Below are 18,654 nucleotides of genomic sequence, written 5' to 3'. Positions count from 1 at the left end.
TAGCTCCTGGTTTATAGCTTTTTCAAGAATCTTGGCCGGTAGGGGAAGGCACGATATCGGACGATAGTGCTTGCGTTCCATAGGGTCCAGGGATTCTTTTTTAAGAATGGGCCTCATACACATTTTTTTCCATCTGTGGGGAAAGATACCAGAGCCTATAACCTCATTCAGCTGAGGGATCAGAGTTGAGCTAATTGTCTCGGGTACCAGATGAAGTATGTAGGGAGGGCAGGGGTCCAAAGGTGAACCTGATTTTATCTTGATTAACAGGCTTGCGACCTGTTTTTCATTTAAAAGCGAGAAATGAGAAAGCTGGTTGGTACATGGTACTATCTGTTCCCTGTGGCTCATTGCTATTGTAGTAGATAGATTGTGGAGATCGTCATAGACCGCTTGGACTTTATGCTGAAAGAACAGAGCTCTCATTGTTGTTCATAGGTTTTAAGTGTTGAGGTCTGATTTGCTACTGTATGCGTCGGTCTCCCATCAGACACGTGCCTGCCGGTAATTGTATTTCTTGCACTTTTGTTCCGTTAGAGAGACTTATAAAGAACAACGCATGCAAGCGACTGCACATTTGGTGCACTAAAACAGTATTTCTTACACCTTTGACTTCTGTGGGCCCCTATAATCATTACTGGAATCCCGGAACGGCCTCGGAGTCAATATTGGGAGGAGTGGAAATGTCGATGATTTGCACCTCAAAACAGTACGCAAAATTTCCAGAACAAACTTTAATCAAACTATTACACGTTTTAATTCCTTAAGAAGCAGTATATTATGTTAATATCAAATTTTCTTAATCCTTAAGCTTTCGTGGATAACCACAGTAGGGGGTTTAAACCCATAGTCTACCGGTTAAACCATTGACCAGGACCTAAAACATGAAAAACAAGCATTGGCATACCCAATTGGTCTCGCATTTGGGACCTTATAAGTGTTTAGTCATGCAACAGTTGGTGTTGTTGCACCAAGGATATTCTGCTGCATAACTAAATACTTATAAGGTCCCATAAGCGATACCTATTGGCTATGCCAATGCTTGTTGTGATTTGGTGTAAATTCGTTCAGTAGTTTTTCAGATGTCCATCTTTAAAAAAATATAGATATCTGAAGACGCAAGTCCTTGCAGTGCACATGCGAGTCCTACTAAAATTTGATTAGCTTCCAACACTTTAACCAGGATTTGTTGTCCACCGTCTTGGGACTTGGTCTCAAGCCGAATCCCAGAAAAAAAGTTTAGAAAAGGGGGCAGGGTAGAACCACCCTGCCTCCCTCTTCCTCCCCCCAAATATGGTGGGGTGGGTCCCATTGGGACACCTACGGGGATAGAAAGCAAGCACGGGCTCCTGAGCTTGCTTTAAAATAATTCCTAGGTGCCAGGTCCCGGGACCATATACTAATGAACTAATTATAGTTCTCACCCCCCCCCCCCCCCCCCCCCCCCAGGACACAGTTGATAATGAATACGGCCGGGCCAATTTGGCCCCACCCACGTCCTCCCTGGGACCAGCACCTCCCTGGGCTATTTCGTATTATGGGTTCCTCACGGACCTCCCGTTCCCGGGGCCCATTAAATCATTATGGAGTGGGATCACTGACCTCACCTCCACCGCCCCGGGGACCGTCACATTCCCGGGGCTAATTTAAATTAGGTGATGTGGCGAATCACGGACGCCTCCGTCCCAGGGACTTCCACCTCGCAGGGGCACACAGTTTTTTTCATATCGAGTAATGCGGGGGAAGCCGTGGAGCCTCCCCTGCTGCCCGGGGACCACCACCTCCCTGGGGTACACAGTTCTATTCTATTGAGTAATGCGGGGGAGGCTGTTGGACCTCCCTCACTGCTCCGGGGATGCCACCTCCCTGGGGCACAAATGCAATCACCAAGGGGGCCTGCTGCGCCTCCCCCCACCCCCTCCCTCGGCAATCACCACCTCTACTGGGCAAATGTGATAAAGGAGGGAGCCTGGGCGGCCCCCCCTGCAGGATCCCTTGGTTGCCTGTTCGTCCCCCCCCCCCCACCCCCCCAGGGCATGCTCCTGCAATGTCCCGGGATGCCCACCCCATGGTCATTGCACTTTGCTAGGGCATAGCTGGAGCACTGCTCCCCCCATGCCATAGCAAACTGTGTGCTCCGCTTTGAGAAATCGAGAGCAAAGTGCCTTTTACACACAGGGAGCTGCATGTCCGCTCCTGGGAAATTGGGTCCCCGGTCCGACAAAGACCCCCCCTTTGCATTATTAAAAAAAAAATAAAGGCCCGGGGATGGGGTCCCTGGGGCAGGAATCAGCCCCGGTGGGAGGGGGCACTCGGCCCCCCTCCTGTTAGAGTTATTGAAAAAATGAAAAAAGGGTCAGGCCCTGGAGGATGGGCTCCCTAGGGTGCAAAATGATCCAGGGACGGGGGACAATGCAGCCACCCTTCCTAAAAAATAAAAATAAAACAGCAACTCACCGAAGACCCCACCTCCTTTTTCCACTACTCTGCAAATGTGCCTCCTGGTGTGCTCCTGGGGATGAAGTCCTTTTCGCTGCTGAGGGTCCTTGGGGACCAACAAGACCTGCACCAGTCTACAAACGCAAAGTTTGGCCCTTACAAGGGTAACAAACCAGACTATGAGGGCGCATTATAACCCCTCTAGTAGCGCTAACCTATAAGGTTTTTTAACCTGACATGATTCCATATATTAAAGGTTTAAGCGATATTCCCTAATCCGTTTTAGTTTGCTCCACACCAATACTTTACACCACCCCACCAAGACATCCCTTGCACTCATCAAATGACATAAACAAGATCTCTGCTAGAGGGACCTTTCGGGGAACACGTAGGGCATTGCAGCACTGGCCAGACGAGGAGCAACTGCCCTATGATGAAGCAGGAAATCCTTCAGGATGTGTGAGGGCAACATAAAACAGTCTTTTTGACTGTCCCTCACAGTCTGCTCAACTCTTAAATACTCCTTCTTTCCTTCCTCTCAAGGAACAGGAACAGTGCATTTATTTCAACCCCAGGAGCACGGGCACTGAACATTTATTAGCTCCTAGTCCCCCCTGACCCCATCTCCTATTTATTGATAGATAAGCAACTAACAACAAGATCCACTTTAAAATTGAAGTGTTGTGTCGGCATAAAGGCACACATTGGTATAACATTTCTGTGCTTAAAATGGCTACTTCTGTGTCAGAGTACTACTGTCAAGTGGTAAGCTTCACAGATCTGGAAAGAGCTTAATCTTGTGTTGGCCTTCAGCTATGGCCTATCCTTCCTATCCCAGTGTCAAGTTCTTGCGTATAAATAATGGTGATCCTACACTCCAGTACCCCATGTCACTCAGCAAATAAAAGAAAAACCGAAAACTCCGAAGCACGACATTCACATATGGACGAAGCCAGAAATTGAGATTTCTGGAAATGCCTTCTAGCCAACCATTTGATCGAATCACTAACAAATGGCTTGAGCTAGGTCCCACAAGGGTCTTGAAAACCAGCAAGTAGCCACTTCAATTGCCTGTAAAAACTAAAATAACTGTCTTAATGACTCTTTTTGCTTGAACTCTTGAGAGTACTGCCCTTAATATCGTATCTAATACGGTTTTGTGAACCTTGCATGGAGTCTGTCCCCTGTAGTAGGTTATTTTAAACTTGTGACGGAAACAGTCTTCTGGTGGTAAGCAGTAAGAGTTTTGCGATGTGTGAGTGCATATTCTTTTGGCCATGCTTTCTGTAAAGATACAGCACACAATTACCTTCTTTGACTCCAAAAATACAAGTCAGATCATGTACAATAACTTAAAATGACATTGCCATTTTATGGTCGGGCTGTTGCTGGTACCTGATGAGGCACGGTTGTAACTGGATCTGGTCGACTGATATCTGCCAGTCAAATTAGCCTGAAAGTTGCTATTTATCATAAACTACCATCACATCTATTAGTAGCATTCACTTTGCACCACACTCCTCTACAGATAGCAACTGCCATGAAATGAAGACTGTATCTAAGGGGGAACAATGTTTTTGTGGCTGCCGAACAGTCTGTTTACTTGTTTTCTTTCTGTAGTGGAAATTGTCTTGTTTCATTCATCTTTTATAGGAGTAAATCACGAAAAGTGCTGCAACAATATGAACGCACCTCATAGAATTATTAAGTTATTTGTTGTCTTTAAGTAAAGTACAACCTTATTTGTAAAGGGACTAATGATGTAATTCTCTTTTTATGTGGTTATGACTAATTGTGACTTTTCGTTTTGCAAAAAGATTCTCTATCCATTCGTTATTATTTTTAGAGTAAAGCTTCAGTTCTGGGTCTGAAAAACTGATATTTCTTTGCTTTAACGCTTCAGAATTGGTTGATCCTTGAATATGATGTGTAGGCTTTGGAGATCTGTGTTCCTGTGTCACATTTGCCAAAACACATGTGTTGCCATGTATAAATGTGCTCTTTAAATGCGCTTCTCTCACTAACTTTTTCAGAGAATATGTTGCTTGTGACCAACTCAGTCTTTTTTAGAATCTACATCTACTTATATCTCTATATTGATGAATGATACAGATTTTACGAAGGCAAGATGGCACACTCATAACATTGAGATCGTAAAAATGTAAACATGCTAAATAGATGTGTTCTTCTTAAAAAGCCCAACATCTTTCTAAAATTATATTTAAGACCTACACCTCTAATTTACACATTAGCTGACTGCACTTGACAAATGTTTTAATCACTTTCACTCGTGTTTACTTCTTCAATCTATAAACAACCTACCTCGTTAACTCTAGTGCCATTTAGTTTTTTTCAGAACTCTTGTGCAGCAAAGTTTACATTTTGTACATGATTAGGTTGTTAATGTGTGATTCCTAATTATTAGAAAATTACAGATCATCTTTTTTAAACTCGTATTTGTGCACACGTATTCTTCATGTTATGTTCACAAAATGTATTTGTGTTTTTTACCAGATTGAGGAGGGAGAAAATCAATTTTCTCCATAAATCAAACGTGGTGAAACTTTATAAGCCATGTCTGTCCGGGAATCCTTTAACCCTGAAAGTTATGAACTGGACAAGGGCTTTCGATTGACCCGTTTTACAGAGCTTAAGGGAAATGGATGTAAGGTTCCCCAAGAAATTTTACAAAAGCTGCTGGAATCATTGCAAGAAAATCACTTTCAGGAAGATGAACAGTTTCTTGGGGCTGTCATGCCAAGGCTGGGTAAGTAGCTGGAAATTTGCTCCTAAACTCAAAGCTATAGTCCTTGCCACTCCCCAGTTGAGGACAGTTCTGAGATTATATTTCATTGTAACCCAATTTCTGTTTGAGACCATCATATAGTAGACTGTATGTACTGCAACCTCCTTTCATCACACCATAAAAGATAAGATGAGACATCATAAGCCTTCATTTTGGTCTCACCAGTATTCCTGGAGGTCTAGCATTGAAATAATTTAAGACCAAATGCCAGCAATGCAAAAATCACATGAAAATGTCCATCTTCATGGAGGACGTTCTTTTTCGGAGTATCTAGTAAGTATTGAAGATAGTGTTGATCTTGAGTAGATCCTTTAGTCAAAGCTCTAACAAGATTTTCACAGAATCAGCTGAAATGTACTTTATCTTAGCTAAACCGAACTCTGTAGCAAAATGTAATATTTTCTAAAACCTATGGAACACCAACAGATTTTGTTAATCTTAGCAGTGTAAGTTAGAACGTGTTTAGAGTACTCCCAATGCTTGTGGGCTTTGCCATTGAGGGTAGATGTTTGTTTCCGCCTGATAAATCAAGAACCTAATGTCACCTTAAATGAGAAATCATCCCCCACTTTCATAGTTTTCAGCTGGATGGCACTTTTGCACATCTCCCCTCTGTACTCTGAAATTCTGAAACAGACCAGAAAAGTCCGGAGTCTGGCAGTATCCGTAGGGGACTCAGTGGGCCCTTGCAAGGGAAAGATCTGTATGTGAATCTAGTAAGACATATGTGGGCAGCATTTTAGTTATATCCTTGGACAAGACTTGATTATAGCCCAAAGATTCCCGGACCCCAATGATTCTCAGATTTGATTGCCTGGATCTATTCTCCGAATCTTCTACCTTATCCTTCACTTGCTACATATCTTGGAGGAGCTTTGAAGTGAAGCTACCATGGCTGCTGGTGCCCACTCGCTGTTCCAGCCCCATCTTTCTCCCCGATGACACAGAGTAAAAACGGTATTGCCCCATGCTGATTCTGACGTTGACTGAACCTAGTAATTCTATGTTGTTGCCTGAACAGTTTGATGATGTTTTATGCCCTGAAGAGGATTATGAGGAGTCTATAAACCCTTTGGAACACAAGTATGTTTCTGCAGAGCAGATGGACTAGTATGAAAAACTTTGGCGGCCAGTGGACTGGACACTTCCCCAGATGCTGGCATGCTCTCTCCGCCGACTGTGGCTAAGGAGAAGACTGCATCTTATGCCATGGTAGTGAAGAAGGCAGCCGAGGTCCTTGGACTGGAGTTGCCCTCGGTGCAGGTCAGGACTGATTTCCTGACTGAAGTGCTTCAAACTGGGTCTTCCACGTCTGAACCCTTTTTGGCCTTCAATGAGCCACTTACTCATGTTTTTCTAGGAACGTGGTCCAAGCCTAGCACTGGGGCTCCTGTGCATAGGACAATTGCACGCCGCCATAGCCCGGCTCCAGGCGACCCACAGTTTCTCAGTTAACGCTGCACCCCTGAAAGCTTGGTGGTGCGGGCTTCTACCTCCCAGGGCCCTTTTCCTCCCCTCCCCCTCCAGATAGGGAATCCAAGAAGTTGGAAAATGTTTTCTTCCTCCAACTTTGCACTGCAGTCTGCGAATACCGCATGCTTATTGGGCTGTTTCTCCCACTCCCTTTGGGAGATGGTTGCGAAAGTGCTGCCACAAGTCTCTGAAGATGCCTGGGCTGTGCTCTCTGTCGGTTAAGGACGGGAGAGATGCAGCAAAATTCAACATGAGGTGTGTGTCCTTGACACGACTTATTCGCTGGGCAGAGCGATTTCATCGACAGAGGGCTTGCAGCATCACACCTGGATTAGAATGTCTAGCTTCTTGGGCGATGTCCAGACAAACTTGATGGACACGCAGTTTGACGGAACCCGTCTTTTGGGGGACAAGTCTGACTTGGCCCTAGAGCGGTTGAAGGACTCGAGCTACAGCCACATCCTATGGCCTCTCTTCTACACTTAGTGACCAGTCTAGCTTTTGCCCCTTTCGTCGGAACGGAAGGGGGTTCCAGCCACGTCAACCCTAGCTCAGCCACTGTCCTGCACAGACTTCCCAAGTGGTGCGGGGACGTAGACGTGGCTCATTCCGACCTATTAACTGAAGCCAGAAGTAGTCTGCCACCCTGCCCTTGGCAGCCACAGCCTACAAGCAATCCAAATCTGATTCTGTAAGTCTATGCCACTCCAGTTGGTGGGAGAATCCATCATCATCTCTCCCACTGGAAGTCCATGACCTTGGACAAGTGGGTCTTGCAGATCATTCAGGAGGGATATTCTCCACCTTTCCTTTCTTTTCCTTCCAATCCGCCAAATCAAGAACGGTTTGTGGAGGATCATTTAAAATTGCTCCAAAAGGAAGGTGCAGCTCTCCTGGCCAAGGGAACTATAGAGATGGTCCCAGGTTCAGAAGTAGGCGATGACTGTTATTCCCGCTACTTTCTGATTCCGAAAAATAACAAAGGGTTGCAGCCCATTTTAGATCTACGGACCATCAGTCTCTTCCTCATGAAGCAGAAGTTAAAAATACTTACTTTAGCTCAGGTCTTGTCTGCCCTACACCAAGAAGACTGGATGGTAGCGTTGGACCTGCAGGATGCGTATTTTCACATCCCCATCCTGCCGGCCGCAGGTGTTACCTGCGGTTCAAGGTAGGCCACAATCACTTTCAATTTACTGTACTCCGCTTCGGCCTTATCAGCGCCCCTCTGGTGTTCACCAAGGTGATGACGGTGGTTGCAGCTCATCTGCACAGGTTAGGGGTGTCCGTCTTACCCATACCTCGACGACTGGCTGTTGAAGGCATCCATGCCCCATGCTGTCATATCCTACCATCAGACTGCGACAAACCTCCTGCATTCAAAGGGGTTCTCTATAAACATGCCGAAGTCACAAGTGACTTCTTCTCAGATGCTCCCTTTCATCTGAGCTGTTCTGGAGACAGGGCAGTTTCAGGCCTATCATACTGACTAGCGAGTCCAGGATATTCAGGTTATGATTCCGATGTTTCAGCTTCTATCCTGGATTTCAGTGAGACTGACTCTGAGGTTGTTGTACCTCATGGCCTCCTGCGTCCTGTTGGTATAGCATGCCAGGTGGCGTATGCAGGCTCTGCAGTGGGACCTAAAGTTCCATTGGGCACAGCATCAGGGAAATCTCATCGACAAGGTCCAGATCTTGGAAGGGTCTACTTGAGATCTGCAGTGGTGAGTGGTGATCCGTGATTGGGTCAGCAGCAGACCACTCTCCCTTTCCCAACCAGATCTTACAGTTGAGACATATTCATTACATCTGGGATGGGGCGGCCATCTGGGAGAGGAAGAGATCAGGAGACGCTGGGCTTAGGCGGAATCGGGCTCCACATTAATTTGTTGAAGTCTCTTTCTGCACTGGGGAGAGCTTATGTTAGATCTGTTCCCAAAGGTAACTCTGTTTCAGCAATACTGCGCACTGGAGTTTCCAAGGCAGCTATCGCTCGGCGATGCCATTTGTTGCGAGTGGAGCTCAGGCCTACTGTACTCCTTTCCGCCCACACCACTCCTGCACAGGGCTCGGAAGAAGATCAGGAACGACCGTGCCCAAGTCATCCTTGTTGCTCCAGACTGAGCAAGGAGAGTCTGGTATCCAGAGCTTCTGAAAATGAGCATTGATCCTCCGATCAGGCTGCTCCTTCGGGAGGATCTTCTGTCGCAGCAGCAGGGGAGGGTCCTCCACTCAAACCTGTCAACTCTTCGCTTCCATGCATGGAGAGTGAACGGGGGCAGTTGATTGCTTTTGACCTGCCTCCCGAAGTAGGCAATATTATTTTGCCAGCCATGCGTCTCCACTAAAACGGTATACGCCAGCCGTTGGCAGAAATGTGTGTTCTGTACAGAAAGGTCTATTAACCCTCTTTCTGCTTCTCTGTCTATTGTTCTTCTTTTTATTCTTTCCCTTACCCAGCAAGGCTCTGCATTGGCTACTCTCAAGGGTTATCTTTCTGCTTTATCCGTTTTTTGCGGCTGCCAGACCAATCCTCTCTCTTTAGGTCTCCATTTGTGTAAATAGGTTCTTGAAGGTGCTGGCTCACTTGTTTCCGCCCAAGCCCTTTGTTATGCTGCAGTGGGACCCATATTTGATCCTCATTTTTCTTATATGTGCTCCTTTTGAGCCTCTGCTCAATTGTCCACTCCGGCTGCTTACCATCAAGACAACTTTTCTAGTGGCAATAACATCTGCACAGTGGGTGAGTGAGGGGCAGGCACTATCTTGTATGCCTCCCTACATGATGTCCTTTCCAGATAAAGTGGTGCTTCACACCCATGCTTCATTCTTGCCAAAGATGGTAGCCCCATTCCATCTGGGTCAGTCTATCACGCTGCCCACCTTCTTTGCTTCCCTGCATCTCTCAAAGGAAGAGGAGTGCCTCCACTGCCTGGACCCAAAAAGAGCATTGTTGTTCTACCTTGACAGCACAAGAGGTCCGGGTGAACGACCAACTCTTTGTGGGGTACGTTGGAGCTAAGAAGGGGCGGGCAGTGCAGAAAAGGACAATTTCTCACTGGGTCGTTTTCTGCATTAAGATCTGCTATGCCCTGGCTAAGAAGCAGCACATTCCACCAGGGGAAAGGCTGCGACTACGGCCTTGACTTAAATGTCCCAGTCCTAAACATCTGTCTAGGAGCAACGTGGGCATCTTTGCATACGTTTGCCAAGCACTACTTCTTGTACAGTCAGGTCAGCTGGGAAATGCATTTTGCTCGTTCTATCCTGCAGGACATCCTAGTGTGAGGTATTGGTCAGCAACCCACCCCTGGAAGGATATGGCTTTGGTATCTTAATTCAAAGGTAAGGAGTCTGCAGCAGAAGTGTGAAAATGAACACGTTACTTACCTTTGGTAATGCATTATCCAGTTCTTTCTCCCAGCATCCTTCATAGCAGTCTGAGTGGTGAGCAGCACCTGCACTGGACCCTTCCACCCGGCTCCAGGCAGTTTTTCCTCTGAAAATTACGGGTCAAGATCCAGCTACCTGCCTTGATGTTGTGACCTGGTCCGTCGGGACGAGGAGGCAGGCTGGCCTTGACCTGTTGATGAAGTAAATGGAAATCTTTAGTCCGGTGTTCACAATAGTCAACAAGCAAAAGATATTCAATATCAGAAAACTTCTTTGGTCGAGGTACACCCAATACATTAGCTGGTCGGCCCACCACAACTTCATAAGGTGACAGGCCCATGCTACTATGCGCGGTGGTCCTAATGGATAACAGAGCTGTTGGCAAGGCGTCTGGCCATTTAAGACTAGTACAGGCACATATCTCACCCTAGTGTGACTTTTCAGAGTCCCATTATAATGCTCCATCAATCTCGCTGATTGCGTGTGATTGGCAGCCTCTTCTGTCTTGTCTGTAGACCTGAACACACCTTTTCCATCCCCTGCCCAACAAAAAGAGACCTCTTGTCACTCCAAAAGACCCTTGGAATTCCATAACAAGGAAAGTACTCCTTCAACAACACTTTGTCAATACTTACTGCAGTATTATCCTTTACGGGGTAGGTTTCTATCCACTTACCAAACATACATACTACAACTAGGACATACCTCAAGTTGTTACATCTCTCTATTTCTATAAAATCCATCTGAGTGGATTTTGTAGGATAAGTCTGGGTGTGCAATTTGTCCTGACATTGTAGGTGTAACCTTTCCTGGATTGTACAAAGCACACATCCTAGATCCTTATACTAAGGCCGTTGCAGTTTTTGCTATGTTAGTGTTATACCATACATCTTCCAGTACCCTCGCTATGCCCCTTGCACTTATATGGGCCGAACCATGCACCATGGTCAGCACTGCATTCACATAACAATTCAGTAACATCCACCTTTATTCCTCCAACAAATTCACTCAACATCCTTCTTCATTCCCCCACCCATGTGACTTCCACAATATTTTCTCCTCCCGGGAGGCTTCTGCCTGTGTATCCTTCACACATTGTATAGTATTGTTAAACATTCCCACCTCTGGTACCCATCTGGCGGATCCTGCTATATACATTGGGCACATGTTTGACTGTGCAGTCTCTTTAGCTGTCTCATCCGCAAATGCATTACCCCTCCCTATGTTATCCATGACCTTTTTGTTTGCACTAAACTTCATAATTGCTAATTTCTTTGGTAGTGTCCATGCATCTAATAGTCTCAAGATTAGGACTCCATGTTGGATGTGTGTGCCATGAGATGTTAAAAACCCTCTCTGCCCAGAGTTTCCTGAAGTTGTGGATGACCCCAAATGCATACTGGCTGTCTGTGTAAATGTTCACAGTCAGATCCTTACTCAATTTTCAGGCTCTAGTTAGCGCTACGAGTTCCGCGGCTTGCACAGAATTTAGGATATTCTATGTATTTTCACAACTGTCTTAAGTCTAGTTATTTAGTATGCAGCCATCTGAGAGTTTAAAGCCAGAACCATCTAGGCACAGCACTCCTTGGGGGTCAGATATGGGAGTGTCCGTCAAGTGTACCTGTCCCTTCATTTCCTTCTTGGTAGTGAAAAGACACCCCTGGCCTACTCTCTGAACACCCAAAGGGAGGGGTAGTAACGTGGACAGATTAAATACATTTAAACGCTTCACGGTAATGTTTGGGCTAAACCAAATCAATTCTTATCCAGTTAGACATGCACTGGTGAGGTGCTATGTCTGTGTTTTATTCAATATTATATCTTTGGCATGGAGTACCATCACTGTGCGATCTTTCCATAACAAAAATCCTTCACACTGCTGCCTAAGCCACACCACACCAACAACTTGGCAAAGCTTTAGCTACAGGGTCCAAATTGGAAGAGAAGTAGGCACAAGGCCTATTCCTTCCATTTTGTTCCTATGTCAAGACAGCAAGCACGCAACCGTCTTTTTCATGCAGAAAAAGATTAAACAGCTTCCGGTAATCAGGGTTACCTAATACCGGAGCAGCACACACAGCATTTTTCAGGTGTCCTTTGTGGTCAGTGCCAATAAAGGTTTAACTAAAAGTGAAAAATGTGGTATACTTTGTCTACAAAAAGAGGCCATGCCAATAAAGCCTCTTACTTCAGTTTTTATTACGTGGTTTAGACATATGCTGAATTAGTTGTACTTTATCAGGTTGGAATTGTTTACCCCCCTTTGACAGGAGGTGTCCCATACAGGAGACATCCTGTTGACAGTATAGAAGTTTGGATAGGGAAACTTAACGGCCTAAGGAGGTAAGGTATTTCAACAAATTAACTGTATCCATTCTGCTACCTTCTTCAGTATCAAAAGCAATCAACAATTCATCAATATTTTGAAGCAAAGACGTGGCTTTCTGTGGTGTGAAAAGATCCAGCTGTTTTTTCAACGCCTGTCTATAAATACTTGGCCTTTCAGTATAGACTAGAGGCACTCTAGTAAAAGTAATGGAGCGGCTACACTGGAAAAATGGTATTGACTCCGGTGCAATAGGAACAGAAAAGAAAGCATTCTTTCAGTCTAGAACTGAAAAATATTTGGCAGTAGGAGTTATCATAGCAAAGATAGTATTCATGTCGGGAACAACTTGGGTAACCATTCTTTTATTAATGGGCGCAAGTCCACCACAAAGCGAAAAACATCTGTGACCATCAAGTGACTTCTTAAGAATTGGAAGTATAGGCCTGTTACAATGACTTCCAACTATCTCTTTAACTATTCCAACATGTACAAGGTCAGAAATGATTTGCCTTCCTTATCAACATGTGATATTTTATACTGGAGTATGCGTGGAAGAATGGCTTGCTCCTTCACTTTGATAACAATAGGGTCAATGTGCATGGAGCCTATGTCGTTATCCCAAGTGGCTCAAACCATTTTATCAATGGCCTCTAATTCAGGGGGCAAGGGCTCTTTTTAGAGAACCTACCTCAGGAGAGATGCTCGGTAGTCATGGCAACATTTTTCATGTCAGGCGGACACTGTATAGTAGTATTCATTAGTTTGAGCATGTCCTAACCTAGTAAATTTTCTGCACAATCTGATGTTTATACAAAGTGAGTATCTGCATTGAAGGGGCCAATTGTGATGTTCCTAAGTTTAGAGACTGGGCAAGACACAGGTATTTCAAGGAATCCCACTGATGTGTTTGTATGCCCCGAAAGAGGAGCCCCTGGGACCAGGTCATGTTATAAGGAGGTGCGAGTAGCACCTATATCCTTGACAAATGTATGTTCCTGTCCCTGTACTGTTACATCAATGTGTAATCCATTTTGGTCAACAGGACTTCTGACCCGACCCGAACTCAATCCTGGGCTGTCCTAACAGGCAAAGTCATCATTGTAGTACTGGCATCCTGTCTGTTACCAAATATAGTGTTATAACCACCATCGGTATAATTTCTAGGCAGTGCATTGGTCTGCGTTCTTTCCCCTCCCCTGTGACATAGACCTACCCTGTCTTTCCTGCAGTCGGGGGCAATCGTTGCTCCAGTTGCCATATTACTTACAATAAGCGCACTGGTTAGGGTCTGTTAGGGGGAGACATTGAAACGCCTCGCCTTCTTCCTCTCATCATTCCTCTACCGCTGTCCAGAAAGGCCTGCTGTAGTAAAACTTTATTCTTCAATTTCTTTATCTTTTTCTCTGCCTTCTCACTTTCATCCTTCCTTCTATTTTCATAATACTGGGCCATCTGCAAAATTTTAGCAGGGGACTTAGTGACCCACAAACTCTCAGTTCTTTCAAGTGCTCACTAACATCCAACAGTTAACCATTCAAAAGCCTATCCACAAACAATCGTTGACCTGCATTAGAAGTTTGTCCGCTAAAGTCAATAAATGCATCCTCCAAGCGGGTGAAGAAATCCGAGACCTCCTCATCTTTCTTTTGCTTACAAGCAGACATTTTGTTCCAACTAACGACTCGTATGGGAAAAACTGTCTATAACTTTGTTGTTATTCTATCCAGTAGGGCTACAATATGTTTGGAGGTTAATTTCCCAGGTACTCTAGCTGCATCACGATTTCTAAGGTCATTCCAGGTGTGTCTGAAACGGGCTACGTCATCAGTGTGTCTTATTGACCGCCATATTTTGGCAGCGAGCATGATGGGTAAATAAATAATCAATATCTGGCAAAGTCATAGTAGTGGTTGAAATAGCTTCCCTCACATCTTTGCAAAAGCCCGTCTGGTTTTTCCTGGTACCTGTCTTAATAGTCAGGCCTTCATCCCTTTTCCATGGGGTATGAATAAATTGCGGCTTGGATTCCACAGTAATGCCAGAAGGAGCAAGATCAGGGGGAGGAATGATGAGGAATATTTCCCGCATTGGCATCTGTTTACTCTCTGAACGGTAGGCTGACAGCTTTCAAATAGGTTTTATTTAGGTGAACCCTGCTGCAATGTCCATTTTCTGCGGAGCCAGCAATGTATCCCTATAATACAAACATTGTTGAAGGGTCGTGGGGACATCTGATTGGCCCACCAAAGAAGCGGAAGCTTCTCTCCAAATGCCCTTAACTGCCTGGGGACAAAATGTTGTGGTAGTCTCATGCCAATCTGTTTCTAATTTGGCTGCAATATATATAAGGACCTGATTCTGTCCCTACAAAGACAATTGCAAGATTATTTCTAGTGTATGGCCCAACTGATAGATGGCATTAGTGATCCAGGTCTCAACCATTTATTTTATTTTCCATCTCTTAGAGTAAGTCATAGCTGAAAGCAACTCCAACTGTCGAGACTGTGAACAATCACGAAATTGGGGCACACTAGTAGATGCTAAAGGTGTTTCCTGTGGTGTCTGATCTATCTGGGCGTGGGGGAATACGATGCTGTGCTGAGGTTGAGACATGAGGGGTGACAGGAAGTGGTGGGGCTGAGGGAGTATAAAGAGGTGGGGCAGTGGGCGACCATCCAATAGAAAGTCCACTACCTCATCCTTTCGTGTTTTTGGTGTGTCTGACCACAGGTTTCTTCCACATGCATGCGATGTTCCCTATTTAAACACTGCATTTCCTGTTCTATTTTGTCTGAGGCATATTGCTGGGACTTTTGAACTATACTTTTCTTGTGTTCCTTTTCCACCTGTTTCTGTTGCCTTGTATCTCCGCTTGTAGCCCCCTTCTCCTAGAGGCGTAACATCTCAAACATTGCATGTCTGGCTTTTCTTTCACACAAACACTGCCACAGATAATTTATTTTCTGCAAATCAAAGGTACCATTGTTTGGTCACTGTAAATCACTATTCTTCTTGGTGCTTTGGTGCCATAGGGAGTTGAAAGCAACCGCATCCCGCCATTTTTGTCTCGTCATATCCCATGCCAGACTCCCTTCTTCAGGAACCAGTTGTCTTTGAGCTAAACGGGAGTTGCCACTTCAAAAGCACCCACAAAACCGAGACATACACTTCAACAGCTTACTGGCGCCTGGCATGTCAGATTACAAAACCTATCAAGTCGAATTTTACCTCAAAACAAAGAACCAATTGACCAGAGATCAAATTCAACGCCCGTGGACTTAGCAAATCATTTATCAGACAAAACAACTGCTTAAGTCGGAACAATCTCACCCAATTGTCTTCTCCTCTGACGTTTCCATCCGACCACCTGCTGTGGGACCAAGCAGTCTTTTCCAAAACGACCCTTTCAGCACCACTGTCGGGATGACCTCTTGCTGAGGAGCCTCAGGTCGAAGCTTGGGATGGCAGCTGTAAGAAACCAAATTATTTTTCAGGGCCCCCTGAGGACCGTCCATCTCGGGTCGATACTCCTCCGCCTAAGGTGATCTCCTGACTTGTCTGGTGGGTCATCCTCGAAAAGGTCCCTGTTTGGGTGCCATTTGTGAAAAGGAAAATTCTCTTTTCTTATCTTCCTATGGTAAACACCATTCTTGTCCACATATACACAGAGACCAGGTAGTCTTAGGAACAAGCCTAACCAAGTATTTTATTATACATTCAAGTGGGCCCAGGTCCACACAGTCTCTAGGAGGGTGTGTTGGAGTTAGCTGACCTTCGACATTTGAGGGAGATACTTATACACATGTAGAAACCATGAGGTGGGAAATTCGATCAGGACTAGTTTTGGCTGGACAGTGAGAGCGCTGAGGAATACAATGCAACTTCTCTATCACCAATACAATCTACATTTATTTTGGATAAGATGTGAGAAACCCAAAGTAAAGATGAACATGACATTCTCGCGCACTATCACATGTCTCTCTGAAAAACAATGAAGCACTGTTACGCTTTCACATCAACTGAAACTAAAGCATAGGAAAATATCACATATCTGAAATAATGGTTTTGAGACTGCCTTCAATTGGACATTTATATGTCAGAAGTATGCAAACATTGCTAATGCACCTGTTTTGAATGATAATCAACCAATAAAATCAAGTTCTACTTACCACCAACCATCTTGGAAATACACACAAAATCAACAGTATGTTTCTCATAACTCTTATAAAGTAGCCTAGCTGTTGCAAGGGGGGGGGGGGGGTCTTTCAAACTACCTAATGGTTGTCAGAAGCCTGACGTGCTGCACAAGCCCATCTATTCAGAGGGAATTGTCCATGCCAGTCCAGGTTGGTTTTACCTTTATAATTGATCTAAAGATACTCACTTGCGCCTTACTGCATTCCGTCTGAGGCATAATTTTTAGTCCATGCAAAATCACCCAAAGGGTAATGTGAACTGGCCATCTTCCACTCATCATCCTTCGTGTTCTCAACCACATACACCTGATATCCTCTTCTATGAATTCTTTTTCTTGATGACTCAAAGAAAATGCCTGGAATTTCATCCTCCCAAAATATGTTGAATTTCAAAAGAAATTCATGTATTGTGGAGAGTGATGGTATGCATCTCAGACTTTCCCCCATGTCATGCACCCTAGAAAGAAATCCAAAGATTTGTAATCGGTGCAAATCACCCAATCCGTTTTCCAAAGAAATGTCTTGAAGTTTTTACTGCTCATGCACAAGCAAGGGCTTCTCTTTGGATAGTGATGTTTTGGAATTATGCATTCCTTAAGTGATCCTAAAGCTTATGGCAACAAAGGCTTTAGTGTAATCTCTACTTCCAGTAATCTAACTAAAAACTGCTGCAGTTGGTATGGCACTTGTATCTACTGATGAGTGGCAAAATATAGAACTACTTTTCCTTGGCTTTCCCCCAAGTAAATGTTGTGCTCGTGCATAAGTTATTTGAATAGTTCTCTTAAAAGGGTAAAACACAACTCCGAATAATATTAACAAAGATCTAACAACAATTTCATCTGATTCTCCTTTTGCAGGTGGAGAACATCCATTGGTGAACTTCATTTGGTCTGATTTGGTCTTCTTTTCCTCTGGAGTGCAAGGATCACTTTTATTTTACCTTTTTGACTATCATACCCAAATTGCATAAAATGTACACAACTTTGTCTAGAATACCATTGTGCTTCTCCCTTGTTTTGGCACCTATCAGATTATCATTCTGATGTTAGGTTCATTGGGTTATTTTAATTTATAACCCTCCCGAATCACCCCGGGAGGGGTATTTCTGCATATATACATGAATAACAGGCAAGAAATAACACCGTTCGAGCAGGCTAGTCTTGGGCAATTTCCTGCAGTGGAAATGATCCATGCAGGTTCGGATTTGAAGAGGCTGCTTATTTCAATAAAACTGGTCTAGGAAAAAAAAACGACCTGCATCCTGAACGGGACTGTCTGACCCAGTAAGCATAGTTTTGTTGCAATATCTTAAAAGTCTTGAAGGGGATTAGTGAGTAGGCTTTGCAAATAGATACCCAAACAGAGCTTTGTGGGTTTGACAGCAGACCTTTAAGATAAATCTCTTCCTTACCAGTAACCAGTGTAATGCATGCAAAAGAGGGGAAGATGTGGCTCCAGAAGGGAGATTACAAATGAAACCAGCAGAGGTGTTCTGTACCACCTGTTGTTTAAATAGCAGTGTTTCATTTGCTGAGGCCAAGAATGCATTACCATAATCCACATGGCTGATGACCAAAGCGTGGACCAAAGCTTTCCTTGCTGCAAGTGCTAATAAAGGAAAGGCTCTTCTCAGCAAACGCATCATATGGAAACATGAGCCTATAATAGACAAAACCTGCTCTTCATGGTAAGAGATTGATCCAGCCGGACTCCCAATTTTTTAACTACCAGTGTTGGTGAAGGAGCTATACCAAGTCCTGGGGGCTACTAAGTCAGGCTTCCAAAGCTGTTGGGCCTTCCTAAACGGCATAATCTCAGTTTTCCCTGCATTTAGCTGCTATTGGCTCCATCGCAGCAAAAAAAGGTTCTTTCATTTTATCAAAATGTGGTCAAGGGAGACTAATACCTTCCTGTCATCCGCGTACGACATTATGTTAAAGCCGTGACAAGGGGGCAACATAAATTTTAAAAAGCGTAAGGCTGAGACATGAGCATTGAGGAACCCCCCTG

At 44.6% G+C, this 18,654-nt stretch overlaps 1 protein-coding gene across 4 annotated transcripts in view; it reads left to right on the top strand.

Annotated features, from left to right (window-relative positions):
- SEPHS1 (selenophosphate synthetase 1) overlaps positions 1 to 18,654 on the top strand; it is a 305,207-nt gene that overhangs the window by 35,048 nt on the left and 251,505 nt on the right. For all 4 annotated transcript variants that reach the window (XM_086919661.1, XM_086919658.1, XM_086919660.1 and 1 more), the window contains exon 2: positions 4,954 to 5,206. In XM_086919661.1, the coding sequence (XP_086775787.1) occupies positions 5,014 to 5,206 (193 nt within the window). In that variant the 5' untranslated portion in view covers positions 4,954 to 5,013. The remainder of the gene's footprint in view (positions 1 to 4,953; positions 5,207 to 18,654) is intronic.

The sequence above is a fragment of the Lissotriton vulgaris genome, chromosome 1_1 (genome assembly GCF_964263255.1).
Source record: "Lissotriton vulgaris chromosome 1_1, aLisVul1.2, whole genome shotgun sequence".
NCBI lineage: Eukaryota > Metazoa > Chordata > Amphibia > Caudata > Salamandridae > Lissotriton > Lissotriton vulgaris.
This window is presented reverse-complemented; position numbering and strand designations above follow the sequence as displayed.